Genomic DNA, 24,951 nt, shown 5'->3' with positions numbered 1-24,951 from the left:
GTCCGTGCGGAGCCCAGACCTCCGAGTACACAAAACTGACCTGGCAAAGGATACGCCCCTCCAGCCGCAACCTGGGTCCTTACAAGGAAGCTTTTCAGTAGGCTAATGAAAGTTCTAGTTACACACGGAAAGGCTCGTTTGCACGTCTTCTCTCTAACAACGTGCACCAGGATTTCCCAGCTGCACGACTTTGAAGGGGGAGGCTTGTTTTTTTAAGGAGTATCTGATACGGTCCAGTCCAGCTGGAACATTTAATTAATGCTGCCAATCCGCCCGCCCCCTCTCTCTCTCTGTGCACAGAGCTGGGACACTGGCGGCTTGGATGCCACATGCAGAGTTTGCAGCCCCTGTTGTTGCACATCCCTCTCTGCATGTGCAACTGGCAGCAGCAGCACAAACGGCCGCACATCTGGGCTAGCTGGAGAGGTCAGCTGTGCGCACAGGAGCGGGTGTGCAAAGCCGCCGCCAGCTGCACGTTCCGGCCTCACTCGTGGCAGCCGTCGTTTTCTCAGCCTTGGTAGCTGTCAGCCATTCCTGCCTGCCAAGTTGCTGCGCAGGCCTGTTCTGCTACGCTGCGTTATTACACCCTCACCGCAGTGCCAACAACTTGCTGAGCTGGGTCCTCTCGCAAGAGAGCTCGGCCAGGATTACCCAGGAGCCATTCCTCGAAACCAACGTGCGTTCTTCTCTCGCCTTTCCGAGAGCCCCACGAACACCGCTGCTCTAACCCAGGGCAAAAATGCAGAGTGGGGCCAGCACCTGCGGATCCATCACACCTCTGTGGCATGCTCCCCTCTTCTCCCAGAGCTCGGGGAAGCCAATCGGGGCAGCTGCGGTCTTCCTGTTTTACAGGCTGGGGATAGGCTGGTAGTTGTTGGTGGGACTGGCCTAGGTTGACCACCTGGCCCTTCATTTAAGGGATGGTCCCTTATTTCATTGATTCGTGCTGGGGGACCACCTGTCCCTTATTTGAAGATGCATTGAAAGGTATTAAACCTGATCACAAGTACCATTTTAACCATTCAGTTGAAGCTCCTGATAATTGCATTGTATACCCGAGGGCAGGAGACATGTACACATCAGAGAAATAAAGACACGATATGCTACGGAAAATGGTTTTTCCCTAAAAAGTCCTTTAAAATAAAGCCTTGTCCCTTGTGTGTCATGTGGTTTCCCCTCATTCCCATCTCACACAAGTGGTCCCCATGGGCTGGCCAACCCCATGCCAGATTCTCTCGCAAGGTGCCTCACCCAGGACGCCCCTCCCTGCTGCGGAGCTCCCCACGCCCAGCGCCCGGCAGCACGTTGCGGGGCAGAGGAGCTGGAGACGTGTGGACAGAAGTGCAGAGGCAAGAAGCCTTCCCATGCAGACCCTTGACTCCAGTTTAGGGAGCTGAGCCCCTAGGCCTTCAATCTCTATGGAACAATTCCAGGCAAACCAGGAGCTGAGCATCCTCCCCCCAGGCAGGGAAACATGGGCCCTGGGAGCAGTGGGTATCAGGGTTAAGCAAGGGCTGCAGAGGTTGGGCTGGGTTTGCTCAGCGACCGATTCCTCAACCCCCCGGCCACGATGACCACAAACCTGGTGAAAAGGAGGTCGGCTTCGTATTTCAGGTGAAAATTCAGGAGAGCCGCGTTATCCTCTTTGGTACTTTCTTGTTCTTCGCTGTCACTAGAAGCCAAGCAAAGGAAAACAGCATTTAGGCCACTCCACACAGCGGGGGAAACAGCCCACCCTGGCGTGAGAATTAATTTGCTGACTCCACAGCACAGAGTCCAAATGGGACGATTGATTCTCAATGGAGGGCTGGGATGCTGGACCTTAGCTGCTGACAAGGCCTTCTTAGGGCCCGTCCCTTCATGTATGAACTGTCAGAGCTGGTAAAAAATATAGGGAACTGCTTTGAGTTTGTGCAATGAATGTCTAGGAAGGCAGGGGAATGAGGTAACAACATTCTGCAATTACTCGTGCCTATTTTGGCAGGGAACAGAGGCCCTTCACCTTGGCGCTTACACCAGGCGGGGCTGGTGGGATAGGAACATATAAAAAGGCACTTATTGCTGACATGGCATGATTCACAAACTCTGCAAAGAATTAATCCTCCCCCTAAACTCTAGAGCAGCGATACTCAGACCTCAGTGGTTCTGGACCCAAATTAGCGATCAACTTTACCCCAAAGAGCCACAGTCGTGTGAATTCCTTGTTTAATTTTCTATTTCTCACAGCAAAATAACTGACCAAGTATTGTTATTTTATTAACTACAATTGGCTAACAACATAGTAAAAGCATCCCGATTGGTTAATAACTCAGATCACACGGTGTTTGCTGCAAATCTGACAATTACGCAGGACAGCTGGAAGTCAGTCCGGGCCAATGAGATCACAGGCACACGTGTAACTAGAACAGCTGTGCTGGGAAAGTGGCATGCAAACATCTTAAAGAATAACAGTTAACTTCTAACAAACAGCACTCGGTGCCCATCACTCTTTTGTGAAGATGGTAAAGAATCACAGGACCAGATGCTTTCTTCTAACACTGAACAAGAAACTTTATTAGAATAAGGGAAATTATGTTCTCTCTCTCTCTCTCTTTCTCTGCTTCATTGTCAAGCTTCTGTCTAAAAATTTCCATAGCCCTCTTCCTGCCTGGTTTCTGCTGGCATTTCAGAGCCTCAGTCCTGCACATAACCTCATCATTCCCATTCCAGTTTATTTTGCTTTGGGGTGTGATTGCCAAGAGTAGAAGGCAGAATTCGCAACAGGTAAGCATCTTCTCTCATAGGAAGTACCTGGTAGCCACTGCTAATAAGGATAGTGCTGTTTAGTTTACAAAGGCACTGTCTGCACACAGTTTCTGTGATGATGTAACTAAACTGGTAGAAAATGATTTAGTTGAATCAGTACAACTCTGTTAGGGTGACCAGACGTCCAGATAAAATCGGGACTGTCCCAATCTTGAGGAGTTTGTCCCGCGTCCCGACCAGAGTACAGTTGGGACGCCATTTGTCCTGATATTTTGTTTCCTGGTCTTCGGCAGCAATTCGGTGGAGAGTCCTTCAGTTGCGGACGGTCTTCGGCGGTATTTCGGCGGTGGGTGCTTCTATCTTTGGCAGCAAGGTTTATTACCCCCCGCTGAAATACCGCCGAAGACCGTCCATGACTGAAGGGCTTTCCGCTGAACTTCTGGATGGGTGAGTGTAAAAAAACAACAAAAAAACGCCCCCCTGCTGTGATCCCGATTTTTTCCCCTTAACATCTTGTCACCCTAAACTCTGTAGCCTGGAGGCAGTTATACTGGTCTGAAGGCATCTCTGGTGGGAGAGCTGGTTAATACGCAGGGCGGTGTTAGAGGATGGGCCCTACAGGGTCGGGGCATGGTACAAGTTAGGTATGTTCCACGCAGACCTAGGTTAAGGAAGCTGGGTTGCCTCTGAGCAGAACACACTCGTTCAGTGGTACAGTGTCTGGCTCTATACCTGCACTCACTGAAATCAACAGCAAAAGGCCCATTGACGTCAGTGAGTGCAGGATCAGACTCTGATTTGCACCCATGTCTATGCTGCAGGTTTGAGCCCAAGCCCCACTTCCATGCACACACAAATCAGTCTGACTCGGGTCAGCAAGCACATGGGACCCAGTTCCTAGGACCCTGCTAGGGGGATGGGTCAGAACCTGAGTCCTGCTGCGACTCAGGTCCAAGCCCAGTCGTTTTGCAGTGTGGACACAGCTCCAGCTGCAGGACCCAGTCAGAGGGCCCAGGAAGCGCAGTACGGCTGCGTTAGCACGGCTGCGAGACCCAGGTCCAGCAACTCTAAACCCAGGTTTACAAGGCAGTGTAGACACTGACACGTGGGTTTGGAAACACCAAGCCCAGAAGCCAGGATCCCACAGACCCGGGTTTACAATGCAGTGTAAACATATCCTTTGAAACCAGTTCTGGATGAGTCAGAATTTGCCCTCTTGTGTTTTTCTGGAAGATGCCAAGTAAGTGTGTGCAGAAGTCACAGAAAAGAGAGATCACGTGATCATTACCTGTTAGGTTCACTCCCTCTGGGGCACCTGGCATTGGCCACTGTCGGTAGACAGATACTGGGCTACATGGACCTTTGGTCTGACCAGTACGGCCGTTCTTATATTCTTATGTTACTGGCGAATGAGCCGACAGAAGCAGATTTTCCTTAGTAACTTTTCCCAGGTCAAGGCAGTGAATTTAGGTTACAGAGCACAGAGCAGCCTTGCAAAATTGTCTTGAACATTTACTAGACCAGACACAAAATCTCCTTGGCTGCCCTTTGCCACGATGATTGATGGGGGAAACAACAAACAAAAACAAACCAACAAAACCCTAATCAGATTTTTCTTGCCTGTCAAAAAAATTTACTCGTGCCGGGCAAGTGGGTGAGTAGAACTTTACAAGCATAAGGTATTTTTACTGGGAGTGTTTGTGTTTGTGAAAGTAGCTGAACGAAAAGCATTGGCAAGTGTCACTTTCTATTCATCCACACACCCTTGAATATTGCTGGCAGCTGAAGCACATCAGATATCCAGAGAGAGCGAGAGAGAGCGAGCCATGACTTACAAGTACAGCGCTACATATTTTCTAACAGCCAAAGGTAATTTAATTTCCATATGCTATGCCCTGGGTGCCTCTAGAGCAGAGGTTGCCAGCTTTGCTGAATGATGCTAATAGATATTGAAGATTGAAATGCAGGCTCTTGTGAACTATGAACAAAGCTGTAGAGTATCTGTGCTCTCCAAACTCACTCCAATTAAAAATCTCAGGCTGCCATTGCATGGGGAGGAAGGGGGAGAGGTGAAAACCATCAACAGTTAAGCTGCAACAGGAGGGAGAAGATGACAGGCGCTCTAAGACGAGATCTGTGCAGACAGCATTGTATTTACTTAGAAAATAAAGGTGATAAATATGTGCAAAGGGAACAGAAAAATAATGCACTCATTAACCTGTTGGCAGTTAGATAGATCTCCATGCTTTGAAGAAAAATAGATTTGCTGAATTCGAAATCCAGGCGAAAAGCCACCTGCAGAGATTAAAAACAGATTGAAAAAAATACATTAAACAAATACAAAGTTATGCAGCTGTCTCAGACACGAGCTTCCCCTCTGCCACCGTCCTTTCCCGTTAACCCTATCGCAGCAGAGCACAACCTTGCAGCCAATCACAAAGTGCATGGGAGAAAGATCATTGATGAAATGTTACAAGAGAGGTTGGCAGGTTTCAAGCAGAGCTGTATCTTTCCAGAGAAAACAGCTACTGACTTGGTGGTTTGTGTGTGTGTGTTTAAAATTATTATTATTATTTAGAATAGAGAACAAAAAATCCTTTTTGTAAAAGGCCTATCAGGCTCACTGTGCCATTCAACTAACTCACATCTGAGGCATTGTTTCCACCGATGCAGGACAAGTGCCAAAGAGATGTTCCAACAACAATAAAATGTCATTAATGGCAGATCTGAAAAAAACGTGGCAATGACCTCAAACTGTCTGGGACGGTGCACAGCTGATTATAATATTAAAATTCTACTCCGGCTCCCAGGGCCAAATTTCCATTTCCAGCTTGTCTTTGTTTTGGCAGGACCCAAACTACCTGATGCCACGCAGATGCATTCTTAGCCACTGTAGGTCATGTGGAATCGGGCTGCTCCATTTTATTTTATGGCCACAAGCACACAAGATGGCTTTATTGCAAGGTTTAAATTCTAGAGAGGTGAATGAAGCACATCCATCATTTTCGAGCTCCTGACAGGCAAAGGTTTCAGACTAATATATTGTTTTGAGTCTGGGAAAGCTTCTGTCATGACCTGCTTCTTTATATTCCAACACATCAGCCTGTCACCCCATTTCCCCTCTAACATAACATACAAGGAGTTGATATATATGCTAATTCATAGAATATCAGGGTTGGAAGGGACCTCAGGAGGTCATCTAGTCCAACCCCCTGCTCAAAGCAGGACCAAACCCAACTAAATCATCCCAGCCAGGGCTTTGTCAAGCCTGACCTTAAAAACCTCTAAGGATGAAGATTCCACCACCTCCCTAGGTAACCCATTCCAGTGCTTCACCACCCTCCTAGTGAAATAGTTTTTCCTAATATCCAACCTAGACCTCCCCCACTGCAACTTGAGACCATTGCTCCTTGTTCTGTCATCTACCACCACTGAGAACAGCCGAGCTCCATCCTGTTTGGAACCCCCCTTCAGGTAGTTGAAAGCAGCTATCAAATCCCCCCTCATTCTTCTCTTCTGCAGACTAAATAAGCCCAGTTCCCTCCGCCTCTCCTCATAAGTCATGTGCTCCAGCCCCCTAATCATTTTCATTGCCCTCTGCTGGACTCTCTCCAATTTGTCCACATCCCTTCTGCAGTGGGGGGCCCAAAACTGCATGCAAGACTCCAGATGTGGCCTCACCAGTGTCAAATAGAGGGGAATAATCACTTCCCTCCATCTGCTGGCAATGCTCCTACTAATGGAGCCCAATATGCCATTAGCCTTCTTGGCAACAAGGGCACACTGTTGACTCATATCCAGCTTCTTGTCCACTGTAATGCCCAGGTCCTTTTCTGCAGAACTGCTGCTTAGTCAGTCAGTTCCCAGCCTGTAGCAGTGCATGGGATTCTTCCGTCCTAAGTGCAGGACTTTGCACTTGTCCTTTTTGAACCTCATCAGATTTCTTTTAGACCAATCCTCCAATTTGTCTAGGTCACTCTGGACCCTATCCCTACCCTCCAGCGTTTATCTACCTCTCACCCCAGCTTAGTGTCATCCGTGAACTTGCTGAGGGTGCAATCCATTTCTTGTTTAGAAGACAAAAAATATTCTTTTGGTAAATGTGCCACAAACACTGGAGATGTGAAATTTGGATGCAGATGCAAAAGCATATCCACGATCTTCCTTCAGTTCATTCTGAGAATTGCAACATTTAAATCTGGATTTCAGTTTGGCTTTTGAAAACCTCCCAGTCCAGGGATACTAAGCTGCCAGAATGGAACTGGTTGTAAAATCACAGGACTGGAGGGAGGAGGGATAGCTCAGTGGTTTGAGCATTGGCCTGCTAAACCCAGGGTTGAGTGCTCAATCCTTGAGGGGGCCAGTTACGGATCTGGGGCAAAAATCTGTCTGGGGATTGGTCCCCCTTTAAGCAGGGGGTTAGACTAGATTACCTCCTGAGATCCCTTCCAACATTGATATTCTATCTGGGTTTAATTCCTGAATCTGCTGCAGGCTTGCTATGTGACTTCGGGCAAGTTACTTCATCTCTCTGTGCCTAAATTCCCCATCCAGGAGGCCATGCCCCCCTTTCTACCATCAATAAAGGCAAGCAGCAGGGGGAAGGGTCAGAGAGGAGAGAGTGGGGGGGAGAGGCAATGCAAGAGCAGGACCGAAGGGGCGAGGCCTTGAGGGAATGAGCAGCGTGAGGGAGAAGGGGCAGTACAGGGAGGGGGAAGGGGGCAATGTGACAGCAGTGCCACAGTTCAGGCACCTGCAGCCCCCCCCACTTTTAGGGACCTTCTGCCACTCCCATCCTCATCTGTCACCTCCTTTCTCCCACCTGCTGTGTCTTGTCAACTTTGACTGTAAGATCTTCAGTGCAAGGATTGCCTCACTGTACGTATGAATAACATCATAATTTGAATAACAAGTGAAGTGTCTTTGAGCCCACATATAATGAACTGGCTTTTAACTAAATATGTTAACACTCATTAAAATGTTTGATCAGTGTTTCTAAAATATTAGCTGATATATAACTAAAATGAATGGCTAGGGTTAAAAAGAATGCTACCAAGGAGTTGGTCTGAAATTGCTCCTGTGAAAACACCCTTAGACGTGACACCTCTTCACCAAACTGATACTAGTGAGGAGTCCTTCATTCTGTCTCTCTCTCTTTTTTGTTTTTGAGCAAATTCATGTGAACATCTCCAGTATGATGAATGAGGGGCAGAGGGTCCGGTTGAAATGAAAGAGAGAAGAATTTAGCTTGCTCTACCTAACCAGTAAAAGGTGACTCATTTTGTATGGCAGGATAAGTTACCAGCAGCAGACCGGAAAGCCAACATTAAACTGTGCCAAAGGATTAAAGTCAAATTCTTTGTCTCCGTGTGACTGGTTTTAATTTGTCTGCCTGAAGATCTGCTAGGATTCAATGCAATTTTTATGCTGCTGAAACCTCTTAGCTGACCTGTTGTCCCCTAACACTGGTGGCATTGTGAAATAGAAAAGAAAGCAAATACTAGTCTTTGAATCATTTTGCTCATCCTTGTTGGGCCAGATCCTTAGCCCACCCCAGTGCAGGCAGGGCGCTGGGCAGAGATCTGGAACGGAATGCTCCCCTTAGCTCCAGAAGCGAGTGGGGCTCTGCTCTCCCTAGGTTACTTTGTTCCAATGGCTGAAATAGAATCTGCAGCCCCAGCGTTTCTGTGGAAGTGATCAACAGAGGATCAGCTCAGTGGAGGAACCTTTCTCCCTGTCCTCAGCATGCCCTATGCAAGAAGCTGAGCTTGGCACTCCTGAATACCATTCCCAATGTGGCCATGCCCTCCGCCTGCTCAGTGGCACCTTCGCCCCCTGCCCGCTCAGTGGCACCCTTCTGCAGCCACAGAGGAGGGGCCGGAGCACCCCAGCAGCAGGATATTTCATTTGGACTTGCCAGGTCGAATAACAGAAACTATCTTTACCTTTGCTTTGGCTCGGAAGAAGGGGTAGCTAACATTGCACACCTTCTTGTTGGGGCGCTTTTCTTCATTCATGCATTCAATATTGACATCTGTATCATCCTGAAATGGAATACAACAGGTTACCAGAAACACCAGAGATACCCACAGCACATTTCTCGTCGCCAACACGCTCCTTGTGGCTGTGCTCACAGACTGAAAGACATCCGAACTGAAGCTTAAAAAACAGGGAAACTACAGTTGTGGAAGGCCAGACATTTTTCCCATGCAGTTCTGTTAAATTAGTATCACATTCACAGAGCCAATTTCAAATTTCTTGGATTAAATCCTACTGTGGGATTTTAGATACAGCGATGAATGAAAAAGACCAAATAAAACTGATTATTCTTAGAGCAATAATCATTTTATTACGTGGTGACCACGTGGTAGTGATAGTTAACTTACTTAGAATGTACACTCTTTTGGGGTGTTCTGTTTGTACAGCCCCTGCCACAGGGAGGTCCTGCTCCATGACTGAGGCAGCTAGGTGCTATCTTAATACAAACAGTAAATAACCATCCCTACTAGTCCTGGCAATTGCACCTGTATTCCCCCTCTGTGGTCACCTCTCTTGGGTGGAGACAAGAGTCCCACCCAACCAGGGTGTTTCCAGACTGTGCAGTCCCCTGACTATACTGTGGTATCCCCAGCAAAAGGCAGCCTGCCTAAGCAGGCCTGCTTCTCTTCTCTCTTCAGAGGCAGTAGACAGTGCAATGGCCCAGTTAGAAGTCATCACACAGCTCTTTCTAAGCAAGCCCTTTTAGTCTTAAGGTAAAACCATTACAGAGAAAACACATTCAGAACAATACAAGAACCTACACGCATGCTAAAAAGCTTCCCAGAGATCAACCCTGAACTCCAACCAGGGTTCTGGCTGGTGATTAATTCTTCAAAGCCCACCCAGGAGCTTTTCCTGTGGTCACCAGTTCAGAACAGCTTTCGCTTGGAACTAGCACCCCCAGGAATGACTGAGTCCCTCCTTTAGCCAGGTTGGGTCTTTGAAGAGACTGGGACTAGGTAATGAGCCAGACAATGGGTTTCTCTTCAAGGTGCAGCTTCCAAAGGATGGCCCGGTAGTGAGACATTTGCATTCTCCTCGTTCCAAGTATTTCCCGGGGAACTTTGCTCAGCTAGAAGTTCAGCCTTATCTAGTCCACTGTTCTCAAGAGTCCTTGGAAGCACATGACACTTCCTGGTGTTTACCTACCTCCTGTTTCCTCCTTAAAAGATGCTACATACCAGCCCATGATACCACATAACATTTGCATTTTTAAAGCAAGGACCTCTTAAGACACTTTAACTTAGTTCAATATGGTTTGTCCAGGAGATTGCAGGATATCTGTCCTAATAATGAATCAGACAATGGAATAATAAGATAATGCAACAATAAAATAAACTTGCTATATTTAATGATACCATCAGCAAGGGAATTCTCCTTCAAAAAAAAAATGACCTACAGTAATGCTCCAGCTAATACAGCTTGTAACATAATGCTGCAGTATAGGGAGGAAAGATGTCATTCTAGCTAAGTGTAATGGTTTGGGATTCACCCCTGTGGCGCCTCCCACTGGTCGTCCAGGGAATTAGCTCTTTTTCCAGCTCTGGAGCGGCCTCTGCAGGCCGGTGTCCCACTTGCCGCTGGCCCCCGTGTCCCTCCTGGACCCCGGTGCCCTTTACCCTGTGATTCTGCACACTGCGGCAACCCTCACCCCCCAATCTGGGTTTCCCCACTCAGGGGAACCCCCAACCTCCTATCCCCACCTTGCCTCAGTGGCTACTGCCAGTCACCATCTAGCCCCCGTTCTCTGGGGCAAACTGCAGTCTGTAAAGGCCACTCATCACTGGCAAGGGGAGTTTGGACCTGTTGCCTTGGCCTGCCCCTGGGCTGCCCTCTGCAACCTCTGTGCCTTTGTGGGCCTTTAACAAGGCCTGCAGCCTGCGGGGTTTCCAGGCTGCAGCCACTTGCCCCAGCCGCAGCCCTCTGTTTTTAACCCCTCCAGGCAGGAGTGGGGTAACCACCCCGCTACACTAAGGCATTGGATTGCGACTCCGGAGCTCTGAGTCCAGTGCCTGATTCTGCCACAAACTCCCTGTGTGACCTGGAGCATTTCACTGAGCCTCGGTTCCCATTCCCTGTCTGTCAAGTGGCGCTGCTAACACGCTCTCCCAGCCTCTGTCTATTTGGCCTAGGCGTTCCCCGGGGCAAAGACTGGCTTTTACTGTGTGTTTGTACAGAACCAAGTACAATCCCGGAGTTAGGGTGACCAGATGTACTGATTTTATAGGGACAGTCCCGATTTTGGGGTCTTTTTCTTATATAGGCTCCCATTACCCCCGACCCTGTCACATTTGCTGTCTGGTCATCCTACCCGGAGTTCAGCTGGAAACTCAAGGAGCTACTTATTACTCAAGTCGATTTGTCTTTGTAATGAACAGTAGCGAGGAGCACATTAGTGGAGCTGAGCTTTCGTAACTGGCAGCAATGTTTTCTCTAAACGCTGCTGCATGGCGCTTACTCTGTTACATCTCATAACATTTTTCCTTGGTTAATTTGGAGTAATCTATCAGAAAACACAGAGCAAACCCTTAAATTTTTCTGATTTTGTGGGCAACATGTCCCGTAATTTTCCATTGGCACAACTTTTAAACCACCAAATGGGAGCTATTTGATACCCGGAATGGTTATGAAGTCATGTAGTGGATGAATGAATTCTCAGCAAGATCAGCACATTTCCCAAGAAGCAGGATTTGGAGGTCTCAGGAATTCCTCTGAGCGCCCATTGGACGGCTGACACACAGTGTCATCCACTCTTAGACGTTTACTACACTCCCAACCAGAATGATGGAGCAAAGCTCTCCACAGCCTAGACACAACGCTGAAATGTTAGCGAAGTGCTGAATGATCGCTTGGCCCAGATTTCTTAGAGGTGATAGTGGGGAAAGGCAGGGCTGCCAAGCTGTTTGAGACCCAGGGATAACAAGGTACAGGCCTTTCATGTAAGGAAAATCTGTCTAAAAGGGGAGTAAGAAAGGAGCCAAGGGTGGTGCTTGGGGAGCCTGGGGATGAGTGCGAGATGGAGGGTGATGAACTGGGAAATATCTGGGTTATCTGTCACATATCCTGGGGCATGCCTGTGTGTGGGTGGTTGTGGAGTTGGATCAAAAGGGCTTGTTAAAGAATCCAAGTAGGAAAGGTAAACCGTGGCCGTGGTACAGAGTGAGTCCCTCCGTCCTCCAGTCTGGGCCTCTGGAGGGACCGGGAAGCAGAGGGTAGCTAGCTGTTTGAAACACACACATGAAATGCAGCCCCAACGATGTCAATGAACTGCCACCTTCACCCAAAGCAGAACCTTGGGACGAGATCTGGGGCTCAGTCCCTTCACCCTGTGGAGTTCCCTCTGCCGAGAGAGGGATCAAAGGGAGCAGAAGCCACTCCAGGACCACGGGCCTCGAGCTGGCAGGCTGAGGCTGACCGAGGTGAGGGTGGCATTCCCAGCTTGGGGAGACGTACGTGCGCTAGCTCTGATCAGTGCAGCGTGTAGCCGCAGTGGTGCAAACGGTGGGAGAGGCTGGCCGCCCGGAGCACGTTCCTGGCTGAGACAATAGGCACATCCAGGGCAGCTTGCCGCTCCCGCCACTCGTGCTGCTGTGACTACACTTAGCGCGCTAGCTCGATCCCAGCTAAGGCGCGCATGTCGCCTCCAGCTGGGAACTGCGCCCGCAGCTCGAAGGGCAGACAGACCCCGAGGCTGTGTGTGCACTGGGACTGGGGCTGTCCTTTGCAGCCCATGTAGACATACCCATGCTAGCTTTAATCTAGCCAGCTCGCTAAAAACAGCAGGGAGGAGCGCAGGATTGGACTGGGCCGAAGAGCTGCCTGTGGGGTTCCCTGGAGCTGGGGTTCTCAACAGCGCTACTGAAAACTGACGGGTCCACCTGCCAAAAGCGGCCTGGAGTTTGGGTGGGCACGTCTTTCTGTTGGGGGGAGGGGTGGGTGTTGACACCCATTTCTCTAGTCTTCCTGTCAGGATGCTGCGTTGAGCATTGTCACAACGCACCCTGACAGCCATCAGGCCAAGTCCTGCCTTTCCACGTGTCCACAGCCCTCGCTGGCCTCAGTCAGTGGGACAAGCATGCACCAAGGGGGGCGCTGGGCCTGAGCTGACAGGACATCCTGCTTAGGGCTCTCAGGGGAGCAGAAAGTGCCCCAGAAAACACAAGGCCCCGTGGAGTTCACGTCTGAACCTAGGTCAGCAGCCGCTGCAGTGGCTAGAGACGTAACATGACATGATGGTTCTGTAACAAAAGGCCAAGATCCTCCATTCACCGCAAGGAGGCCTGAAGATGCGAGAGGAAATGCTGCCTCTCTCTCAACGCACACTCATGCAGGCTGACAAAGTGGGTGATGTGGTTGCTGCCATATGAAGTTTATAAATCAGAGGTCTTTTTTTTTTTTTTGGTCATTCCTAGACTCTGACTGTTTTGTTGAGCAAAGCTGGTTTTCAACAGAGCCCAGTATGTCCCAAATACTCGAAACATATGCGCTGCCTTCAATCTTCCAGTCTGCGTAGCACTTGCAAAGCAGTATTAGAGTGGCATCGACAGGCCCAACTCTAAGTCATGGCTCTGTTTCCATTGTAAGCCCATATTTTCAGGGGAGCTATAACTCAGCAGTAAAAATTCTTCATTGACTGAAATTTGGCCACCAGTGTGCTCAGCTTGGGAGCATTTTTTTTTAAGCCATAGGAGTGCAAAAGCAAAGGCGGAAATAAGTTCCTCTGCATCTGAGTGTGTCTCAGGCACTTACAAATAAAAAAAAACCGTTTTGTATTCTAACAATGAAGGATTTAACATCCTTGGAAGCTTACAAGCCAAAAGCATCAACAAACTTATTACAGCCATAGAATCGCTAGGCTGGATCTGACATGGGGTCTGTTTTATCCCACATCCTGTTTTTCCCAGTAACAGAGTCTTCAGGGAAAAGTGCAGGATTCCCTGTAATGCACAATCATGGAATAGAACAGAATATAGGAGCAGCTTCTTCCTGACCCCAGCCAGTTAGTAACTGGTTCTGCCCTGGAGCATGGAGGTTTATATCCCACATGACATTTTCATCTTCTCTGATGAAATTGTGGAACTTCTTCTTATCAACATATATGGCCTTTCCTTTTGCTGTTGGTCTCAGTCATAACTAGTGGAAATGGAAAAGTTTTCACTAAAATCTAACTAAGCTTTATTAGCGCTCAAGAATGATTTGGTTCTGGGCTGAGTTTGAGATCATCTGGTTACATCCTCTAAGGCCCTTGGCAGCACTCCTGTTTTTATTGTCATGTTAGATTCCAATCCCGAGAGCAGCACAGAAATAAGATCTGCATCTATTTTTCCCGTGTATGTTTAGCCTTGATAAGTAAAGAGACACAGTGTTTTCCCTGTTACAATGCATACTTAACTAGCTACACCTCAGGAGTTATAGTGAGAACTGCATGAAAGAATACCAGATTCACTTTGCACCCGACTCTGAGGATGACATGTAGGCCATGATCTGGGATATGAGTGTAAAGACTGAACATCAGGAAGCATGGAGCACCACAGTGGTGGAGCACCAAAGAGCTGCACTGCCAAGAAATTAAGAAGGAGAAAATGTGTTGCAGATGAATAATGCAATGCTCTTTGATTAATCCCATCTTTCTTAGCTACAGTGAAGCATCCCATTTGAATACTTCTTCACTCTCTTTCTCCTGACCTTTCTCCTCTTAGAAACTGAGGAAAGGAAGAAGAAAATCTGGGAGAGTGATTTAGAGGAAATGTGGTTAAGGCACAGAACTGGGAGTCAAGGACTCTGAATTCTATTCTTGGCTCAGCCACAGATAACAGGGAAACTTAGGCCAGTTAATTTAACCCCCTGAGTTTTTAGAACAGCTTTCAGTTTTGCAAGGAGAAATCAAGTACTAATAATCTTATCTAGCACTTTTCATCAGGCGATCCCCCAGTGCTTTAATGCCTGGGTCCGGTGGGTCGAAGGGCAGTCCAGATCAGTGGTGGGAGTCCACACAAAGGTCTGATAGCCAGGAGATCTAATCCAAGGGGAAGGTATAGGGGGTTGGCTGGAGGGCTGAAGCAGCAAGTCAGGATGAGGTGGGGCAGCAAGGCAGGGTCAGGTGAGTCCGTGTAGTTCGCAGCAGGCAATGGCTTGTTTTGCTCAGACATGGCCAGAAAGGAAGCAGGAAACTTATATAGGGTCACCAGCCAATCAGGCTCAAGGCCATGTGGCCAATCAGGAAGCAGGCCATAGAGCACTGGTAGCTGGTCCACTCATGTCTGTGAGTTCCTGGTAGTCTGACCTATTGGAAAAGTATGATGGCCAAGGCTGTTTGCTGAGAATCCAGTGGGCCTGGGTTTGAAGCCAGGGTCCTGACAGGTCAGTATCATTTTCCCATTTTACAGATGGGGAAAGTGAGGCACAGGAAGAGCCAGGAATAGAACCCAGGTCTCCTGACTCCCAGTCCGGTGCCCTATGCATTAGGCCATGCTGCCTAAATAGAGGCCAGCCTGAGGCCCATGTGTGTCCTTGAGGGTACACGTGTGTCCCATGGAAAGCCTATTATGAAGTGTGATTAAAGTGCAGCATTGGGCTTGTGCTGAGCCTCTGCATATACTAGAATTTCACTCCTTGTGCTTAGTTTCCTTGTCTACAAAATGCGGATAATTGGTTGAAACAATAATTCAGTTCTCTGCAATGAGTACGTAATATGAATGATAAAAATAACTAGATGAATGAGACATGATGGGGACAAAGCACCATGGCTTCTGTAAGGGAAAATCATGCCTCTGATCTCCTAGAATCTCTGAGCATGTCAAAAAGGTGGATAAAGGAGAAATAATTAATTTGATTTATTTGAATTTTCCAAGAAGCTTTTGACAAAGTCCATCATGAGAGGTTATTAAGCTGAGTCATCATGGATGAGAAGTAACATTCTGTGATGGATTAGACAATGGCTAGGAGAAAGCAGATAGGAAGAAATGATACACTTTCACCATGGCGGCAGAGGGGCGGGTTCTGCACAAAGTCCGGGGTACTGTAATATATTCATTAATAATCTGGAAAAGCGGGTGAACAGCAAGATGGCAATATCTGCAGATGACGTGGAATCTTTCTGGTTACTCAAGACTAGAGTAGAGTAGGCTCCAAAAAATGCTAAGGGGACATGGCAGAAGGGCAGATGAAATTCAGTGCTGACAAATGCAAGGGAATGCTCATTGGAGAGAACAATATGGGGCAGCTTTTCCCATAAATTGTATATTTTGGAGTTTCTTGCACCTTCCACTGAAGTTGGCCACTGTCAGGGACGGGATACTGGGTGAGATGGTGTCATAAACAGTTAGTTAAGGGTTAAGGGTTTTTTCTACCTGTAAAGGGTTAACAGGCAGTACCTGTGAACACCTGGCCAGAGGACCAATCAGGGACAAGATATTTTCAAATCCCTGTGGAGGGAAGTTTTTTTTTCCCTTCTTGTGTTAGAGAGATCAGAGGGTAGTAGGGTGTGTTAGTTCTGCTCTGTCTGTAGAAAGAAGCCTGTGGCACTTAAGAGACTATAGACTAACAGGCTGCTTGCATCTTGCAGAGAAGAAGTATTCACCCACAAAAGCTCATGCTACCAAAACATTTGTTGTGTCTATAAAGGGACCACAGGCTTCTTGCTTGCTGTGAGAGAGAGTCTCTAGTGGGAGTTGAGGACATTTCCCAGGTTTCTGCAATAAATTCTTCTATTCAAGCTAGTGAGTATTTAGCAGAACTAGTATTTCTATACTTTTTATTTCTGTATTTGCAATTCTGTGTTTTTTTGCTATAGAATTTCTTTCTGTTACTGTTATTGCTTTTTACTGAGAGAAAGAAAGGGAGAATTCTCTCCAGATTTTTGTTTTAGACCCTGTGTAATGTTTCCATCTTGGTTACAGAGACAGTTCTTTTCTTTTTTTATCTTAATAAATCTTTTCTGTAAAGGACTTGGTGATTCTTTCCTGGGTGGGGGAAAGGGGAAGGGGAGGGAGAGTCTGTAGTTGTAGTTGGTATCTCTCTCTGGAAAAGGGAGGGGAGGGAGCAGGCAGGGAATGGTTTATCTTAGGTGTAAGAACTCCATGGATTTGGGATGGGGATCTGGGGGATCCCCATGATTTTGGGGAAGGGACTGTGTCTTATACATTATTGGTGTGTGGTTTTGGCAGATTTATCTAAGGATTTATTAGGGTTTTAGTTTAACAAGGCCAGTTTTCCCCCAACCAGACAACAGCTGGGGTGAACAGATGGCCTTTGGGTCTGATCCAGTCTGGCAATCCCGACGTACCCCCTCATGGAGCAGAGGAGTTGTTAGGCTAAATTAACCTTTGTACAGTGAGTGTGGAAGGGGCTATGGAAATGCAACAGACCCATCACAGTGTCGAGCCACTGCACTGAATAACACACTTACTTTGGCAATACCTCCCCCTTGCTATCTAATTACTCCTATTTTTGTGTCCCAGTTTCATTTCCACTAAAGTCAATGGCAAAACCCTCTTTAGCTTCACTGGTGCAGGACCAGGCCCACTGATGGCCATTTCTCTTTTTTACTGGCAGTGAATTGCTCCCAACACAAGTGCCAACTGGAGAAGACTCTAAAGGAGTTCTTACCTTCTGAATCAAGCTAGCAAACTGCAGATTTCTCGAGAAGGAAATGTTTAGGACAGTGCTGTATGCATTTTCGCCTTTGTTCTCCAGTGTAGCTTCTACAGCCACCCTCCTCCTCGTGCTCTCTATGATAAAAACGGAGGTATCAAAAGATAGTGTGTAGGCGGCGCAATCCGACGGTGACTTTCTCAGTACTCTTCTGCAATACTCCCTACAAGAAAAGCAGAGCATTAAAGCAGTGGCCAGGTTGGCATTGTTATTAGAGGACTTCAGCTGTAAAAGCTTTGGAGGACACATAGCACAAAAGATCTTATATAATCAGGGGCTCCTTATCTGCTGACATAGGAGGCAGTTTACATGGTTAGTATGCATCGACACACAGTAAGCTGAGCTCTGAGCTGCTCCAATTAGGTAAATGAAGATGCATCTTCACTGCATTTAAACTGGTTAAATAAATGTATTGATCATTTGCACATAAGCATGCTGGACATGCTGTCTTCGCGTACAGCTATTACAATGAATGTGAGACTCTCTGTACAATAGTTGTATGTGCTTAATGCATTACACACAAATAGTAGGGGCTAAGTTTTCAGATGCCTTTAAATCAGCCCCTCAGAATGTGTGCAAATGTTAGCATCAGCATAACTGTAGACACGCTTGCATTTGGCCATGAACGTTGATACCCAGCTACCAACCTGGATACACAAACGCAAGTCTGGGCAACCAAAATAGGGGTTTTTGTACATACTGCTGCATGCAGAATCGTTTTGCAGGTGGAAGAAATCAGAGGCTCTGTTTGAAAATCGGGCCTGCCAGGCTTGCAAGCATATTTCATGTAGATGAACAATTTGTGCATCACTTGTTTGGAGGATTAGTTAAGTCTCCTTTACAGGGCGGTAGATTGCTACACGCCAGGTGCCTTAGGGAGGAAAAGAATGAATTCCAAATCGGATAGTCCAGGAGAGTGGGGACGGGGAACATCCCCTGCCACTGGAAGGGAAGTAGGTCGCTTTTTCCTACCACAGTGCCCCTTGTGGCAGAGCAAGGGATAGCAATGGTGGGCTTTCAAGGGGGATCTTCTCGAGACCTCCTTGGCCTCACAGTGTCTTCTGTTGAGGACCATTGGTGAGAAGAAATACTGTATAGGAAATGCACTTGCACACTAATGAAATAGAAACATGATTGAGTTGCTATTCTTTCTTCTAAGCTTAGTGGGTTTTTTATCTTGCCAGAGCTGAGCTGAATGTCAGTAAATAATGCATCCCAGCTCTGTTTATTAGTCTCTCTGTGAACTGGGCAGTGCCCTTCCATTTCATAAATCCTTTACAATTGCCTGAAGTGCTGCCATAAATCCAATCTCTCTCCTTATCACCAAGGTAAGAAGAAAAAGAAATACTCATTTGTGGCTGGGAATGCTAGTGCAAGTAAATCTTTGCCCAGTGCGCCTGTCATACCACAGACTGCTCAGGAAGGAAAGGAGTCACGTGGTTCTAAATAGAGTAGTTGTGAACTCTCTTTTGCTGGGGCTGTTGTATAACACTGCCTAACTGCCCTGGTGTGACACACTGGAGTGCAATCCAGAGCAGTGAGTGTTCTGTGTCACCCCTGCCCTGCAACCTTGGGAGCCTTACAATGCCTTGCTGCAATAACTCCCATCTGGGGTGCTTACAAACAGCCTTCCAGCATGCAAGCTACTCCCTGAGTGTCTGTGTGTAACTACAGCCTGCCAGCCACACGCGGGTACACTCTGGCTTTTACCGGCCTGGGTTACTTCTGCAGGGTGCCCCCAAAACACTCTCAGTCCCGGATTCCCTCCCCGAAAATGTATGTCCTGTACTGCCCAGCCCTCTCCTGGACAGTCCAAATATATTAAGTCCATTATTCTTTTAAGGGAATAATATACAGCAGCTCATTACCTTAAATAGAGTTACTCAGACACTTTAACTTAAATAGACTGGATTAGACAAAACAATAAAGCAAGTTTATTAACTATAAAGAGAGAGTTTTTAAGTGAGTACAAGCAATGAGGCATTAGAGTCAGAAATGGTTACAAGAAAAATAAAGATAAAACACTTTCTAGTGCCTACCGTAACAAACTATATTAAAGCAAAGTTTCTCACCACGTGCTTTCAACAGCGTTACTGACCAAACTCTTCAAGTCTAATGGCTGTTTCTTTTGCCTCCTCAGGTACAAAGACTGAGGAGGGCAAGGACAAGTGAAAGGGGTTTCTTGGGGTGTTTGCCACTCCTTTTTATAGTTTCCTTTCCCCTTTTCAAAAACATTTCCAGCTGAGAACCAGGAGACAAAAAGTCTGTGTAGGACCCTGCTGGGTTTTTTCACCTGTGTAAGCTCACATGCCGGTTTCCTTTTGTTTCCTCCCTTCCCCCTTTCTGCTTGATGACTTTTTTACTGCTTAAATGCAGACTAAGGCAAGCACACACTCCTTTGTTCAAGACAGGCCTGTTTGACCAGTTGGGTGCTATGTGAGTTTTGAACATGCACTTTTAACATCATATGGGGGGAAGTGTGTAACTTCACACATAGTGCTGCTGTACACATTTCCCCAGGATATTACTGATTAGCAAGTTATGAGTTTTCAAATGATTCTTCACACAGCACACTTTGTACAGATGATTACAATTGCGTGTAGGGTGTGAATACAGGGGTGCGTTCCATCACACTTGGGCATGATTATTGTCTCCTAAATAAAACATTACATAGAAAGTAAGAGAAAAAAGGTCAAGATGATGTATAACATCAGTTTTGCTGTCTGAAATCTCTGCCTTGGCATAAGTGCACTGATAGCAATGGAGTTATGCCAGGGGAGAATTTGGACTGCGGCAGACTTGGCAGACTTTCTGATGGATGTGTCAATTTTTTTAATATTAAAAAAAAAAGGAAAGGAAAAATGTAACAGAGGGGACCAGTGTGTTACCTGTAATGGTGAAGCAACCACAGCATCATTGCAGCAACAAATAGGTTTATTCCACACAGAAACTTAACAGTGGTTTGCTCAGCAGATCCCTATATTTGTTTCTCTTTTAGGGCCAGATCTAACATCCATCAAAGCCAATATGGGAAAACTCCCCCTGACTTCATTGGAAGTTGGACTGGAAATTTGATGTGCAATAGCAAACCATAAAAAATTGCACCGAGCCCTGCTCATTTGCTAGCCATTGTAGGAGCGGTAGACTGTATTAATAAATATCTGCAATGTACAATTTAAGATGTAACATTAAGGCTCCTATTCAGCAAACTTAAAGTATCTGAATAGCTCCACTGAAGTCAAGGGGGTGACTTATATGTGTAATGTTAGGCATGTGCTTAAATAGCTTGCTAAACTGGGGGCTAAAAAAGGATAAATAGGCAAGGGCCACAAAATTAGGATTGAGGTCTTGATTCAGGAGTGCTTGGATTCAGGGCTTTTATTCATTCAGGGGAAGGCGGGTTTGAGGTCATTATATTGGTTAACTTGAGGGGAAATATCCTGCACTGATTTATACCCTGTGTAATCTGTACAGAATTTGGTCTGAGGTGTTTAACAATCCATGAGCGTGATGAGCAGATCTGGCAAGCACATCCCTAGAAAGTCAGTGCACATGTTTAATATTGCACTGCATATTTCCCAAACAGTACGTCTACACTACCCGCCGGATCGGCGGGTAGCGATCGATCTATCGGGGATCGATTTATCGCATGTAGTGTAGACGCAATAAATCGATCCCCGATCGCTCTCCCATTGACTGCTGAACTGCAGCAGTGTGAAAGGCTGAAGCAAAGTCGACGGGGGGAGCGGCGGTCATCGATCCCACGCCACGAGGATGTGAAGTAAGTAATTTTAATTCGATCTAAGATATGTCGACTTCAGCTACGCTATTCTCGTAGCTGAAGTTGTGTATCTTAGATTGATCCCCCCCAAGTGTAGACCAGGGCTAAGCCCTGTAGTGATGGCTTTTCATGACCACATCACAAGTGGCACCGACAGCTCTGTTGCATATCTGATGAATTGCAGCAAATACGAATGAACGGAAGAAAAGACATTTTTTGTTGCAGTTGTTCTGGAAGATGTGTTGAGACACAATGGGCCTGGCTTTGATTTTATTGTGGCCACATCACAACCTCGTGTGGCTGATTGGCCAGTGGATCGGCGTGCCTGAGGGGACTGTCTGCGATCCCTTGATCTGGCTTACGGTGCCTCAGGGGTTTATATTTGTTGCTGGGTTGGTGAAAGCGAAAAACAAAATTCACAGCCAGTTTGGGTTTCCTACCTTATTTATGGCAGTCTGCCCTGAATCAGGTCCTTACACGCTCCTAAGTCCTCCCAGCCAGCATGACAAGAACCAACATTTTGGCAGAGATATTTAACCTCATGCTTCAGGGCTTTACCCATCACTCCCTATCAGACACCAGGATGAGACCTAAGATGTGATTATTCCACGTCTGTTACTGCACGGGCCGCACACCTTCCTCTGAAGAGTCTGGCACAGGCCCCTGTCAGAGACGTGATACTGGACTAGATGGCCCATGGGTCTGCTCTGTCGGGGCAATTGCTTTGTTCCTCTGGAACACAGACTGTAAATCGGTGGGCAAGGATGGGGTCAGACAGGAATCATGTGGGCCATTGAAGCAGAGGCCAGGACACTTTCACCCACCATCCAGCTGCTCTGTGAAGAAATTCCTGCATTTTATGCCCTACTGCATTTTACTGTGAGAGCCAGGCAGACTTGCTGGGTTTGTTAGCTCGTTATGCTAATGCTGGCAGCCAGATGCCAGGCTCTTTGGGCAGCTAGCTAGTCTGCATTTGGCCACGGGCAAGCCCTTGGCAGTGTGGTTAGAGGATATGATGGGAGTCCAAACAAGGGCATCACTCTCAGAATAGAAACTGAAACACGTAATGAAAATGCCTCTGAAATCCATTGCAAAGGGCAAACCAGCCCAGCCACGAGAAACAACAACACGTTATATTTCGATAAGCCCTTTGGAAACAATCAAAACAGCAAACACAACCCCCCCAAAACAAAACAAACACCCCCTCCCTCCAAAAAACCCAAACAAAACAGACGATAATCAGGTCTGCATGATTCATCTCCTTCTGCATGCATACTCTTAATTATGATGAATCTCATCATTTGTTAGCACGGTGTATATGTACAGCATGTGTATGGGACATGGACCATAGATGGTTAATGTCAGGGCAAAAGCAAAGACAAAAAGAGAGAGAGAGACAAAAAATTCAGGACAAAATCCTCTGTAATGAGAAGAGCTAAACCTGTGATCTGATTTCAGCAATCCTCTGCATTTTGTGACATGATTTCCTGGTTAGCAGGACAATTTAGTTTGGATTATCTACTCACGTGGCAGTTGGAATATCATTTTTAGCATCAAGGACCAGATCAGGGACACAGTGTTCGTCCTCATTGCATCCATTCCAGAAAGGCACCTTAAGGGGGAATGACCAGAGAAATCCAAATGGCATTTTGATGTGCACAGCACATGCTGAGAGGGATTTTCATGTACCGTGCACCCACAATTGCAATTTTTAGTCAATCAAAACCACAAACTACATGCTTTACAACAACAAAAAAATTCATATGGCAAATAAACAATACAAGAGAGATTCTTGATCATCTGCCCATTTGAAAGGTAAAGATGCAAAAGCATTGAGTTCAGGGACAAGTTAGCTGACCACCAAGTTTATCATTCAGATTGCTTTGTTTTTGCTTTTTAAATTCCAATCTAGAGCACAAATATTTCAAACATCAGTACAAATCATACAACCAACTTTCAAAGACTTCCTGCTTTATGCCTAATCACACCTGGGATATATGCTCCATTATTAGCTATCTTCTCTCTTTGCCTCTGTCTCCTTTGTTTACATTAATTAAGCTATTGCTACTATGATTTTTACACTCTACGGGGCAGAGTGAGATGCTCAGTTGGTGGAAATCAGTGTGGCTCCATCATTGACTTCAACTGGACTATGCTAATTTACATCAGGTGAGGATCTAGCCCAAAATGTTTAGAGATTATAATAATAGTGTAGCATCTATGTGAGGGACCATAAAATGCTTTACAAACTATACACAAGGGGTCACTTTGTCTCCCACAGAAGCAGCCTTCATAGTATAACGTGTCGGTGGTTTAGCAGAGTGCAGCAATGTTACACAACAGTTTAGGACAGGAAGTGAAGAATACTGTACCCAGCTGGAATTACAGGAGGATCTGGGTAGGGGCGGCTCTAAGAATCCCGCCGCCCCAAGCAGTGCGGCGCGCCGCGGGGCGCGCTCTGGCGGTGCCGGTCCCGCGGCTCCGGTGGACCTCCCGCAGGCATAACTGCGGAAGGTCCGCTGGAGCTGGCTGCCACCCTGCCGGCAAAATGCTGCCCCAAGCGCGCGCTTGGCACGCTGGAACCGGCCCTGGATCTGGGATAGGCAGAGTGTAGTCACTCCAGTTAGAATCTGGGGTTAGCACCCCACTTCTTGCAAACACAGCCATGAGTTCCTCAGTGAAATGGAAGGCACATGCATAGGAACCCCCTTGACCCATGGAAAGCACATGCATGGGAACCCCCCTGACTCTTTGCTACCTGCCAAAGAGCTAGAGTTAGATCTCCACAGGGCAATATGTGAACATAAGAGCCCTAGGGCTGCTCTAATCTGATTGGCTTTGCAAGAGGGGAGCATAACGTTATTGCACTCGTTTGAGCTGATTTCCTATTCTCTGCAGAGCTGCCTGGCTCCAGGGGGTGGTTTTAACTTACGCCACTTCCGCGCCAGTCCCTTGGGAAACTGGAGAATAGGGACAGCAGAGACTGTTCCTATGACACCCCCTTTACGGACGTGCCCCCTCCTCCCCTTATGCTGGGGGCTGGTTTCTGGCATGGGGGTAATGGAGTTGTTCGTGCCGGCTTTGCACTAATCCCCCCTGCACCAGGGGACTTTCCCAGTGACAGTCACTGGGCGCTTAGCTTTGTTTTGCACGATGTAGGCACAAGTGGCACAAAGTGAACTTGCTGGACCACGGAATCCAGCCCCTTATGGTTAACCACTGACATTTTTGCTTCTCCTGTCAAAGCCAGGGGACGAGGTTTTAATACCACTGGCTCTGATGTGACTGAGGGTAAGGCTTTAAGTGATACCAATAACATGGATTCTCATATGTGCCACGGGTCACAGAGAAAGAAATACCAAACATGCATTGTGCAGGTAGGATATCACTGAGATTTACTGGCGCAGACATGCTCCAGCAGTTGAGAGTCAGGAGACCTGGCTGACCATGTGAATATCTACACTTCGAGTTGGGGGTGTGATTTGTAGCGGGAGGAGACATCCTCGGGCTAGAACCGAGAGTAGCCAGCTCAAAGTATAGACAAACCCTGTGTGACCGTGGGCTACTCAAGCAGCCTCTCCGTGCCTCAGTTTCCTCATCTATAAAATGGTGAGACCAAACCGTAGCCACCTCCATAAAGAGCTTTGAGATCCTTGGGTGGAAGGCGCTATAGATAATTAGTGCAGATTATTGCTCAGACTGATTCTGCAGTGGGCTATCGCATGCAGAGTACT

At 47.0% G+C, this 24,951-nt stretch overlaps 2 protein-coding genes across 9 annotated transcripts in view; one reads left to right on the top strand and one right to left on the bottom strand.

Moving 5' to 3' along the window:
• ITGA11 (integrin subunit alpha 11) overlaps window positions 1-24,951 on the bottom strand; it is a 241,719-nt gene that overhangs the window by 31,711 nt on the left and 185,057 nt on the right. For all 8 annotated transcript variants that reach the window (XM_039492637.1, XM_039492639.1, XM_039492642.1 and 5 more), the window contains 5 exons: window positions 22,744-22,829; window positions 17,392-17,599; window positions 8,691-8,789; window positions 4,964-5,040; window positions 1,583-1,672 (listed from right to left, as the gene is read on the bottom strand). In XM_039492637.1, coding sequence (XP_039348571.1) covers window positions 1,583-1,672; window positions 4,964-5,040; window positions 8,691-8,789; window positions 17,392-17,599; window positions 22,744-22,829 — 560 coding nt within the window. The remainder of the gene's footprint in view (window positions 1-1,582; window positions 1,673-4,963; window positions 5,041-8,690; window positions 8,790-17,391; window positions 17,600-22,743; window positions 22,830-24,951) is intronic.
• Window positions 1-24,951, top strand: part of FEM1B (fem-1 homolog B) — a 120,278-nt gene that overhangs the window by 81,215 nt on the left and 14,112 nt on the right. The window lies entirely within an intron of this gene.

The sequence above is a fragment of the Mauremys reevesii genome, linkage group 10, assembly GCF_016161935.1.
Source record: "Mauremys reevesii isolate NIE-2019 linkage group 10, ASM1616193v1, whole genome shotgun sequence".
NCBI classification, from domain to species: Eukaryota; Metazoa; Chordata; order Testudines; family Geoemydidae; genus Mauremys; species Mauremys reevesii.
Note: the sequence above shows the minus strand (reverse complement) of the source record. Positions and strands in the feature narration are given on the sequence as shown.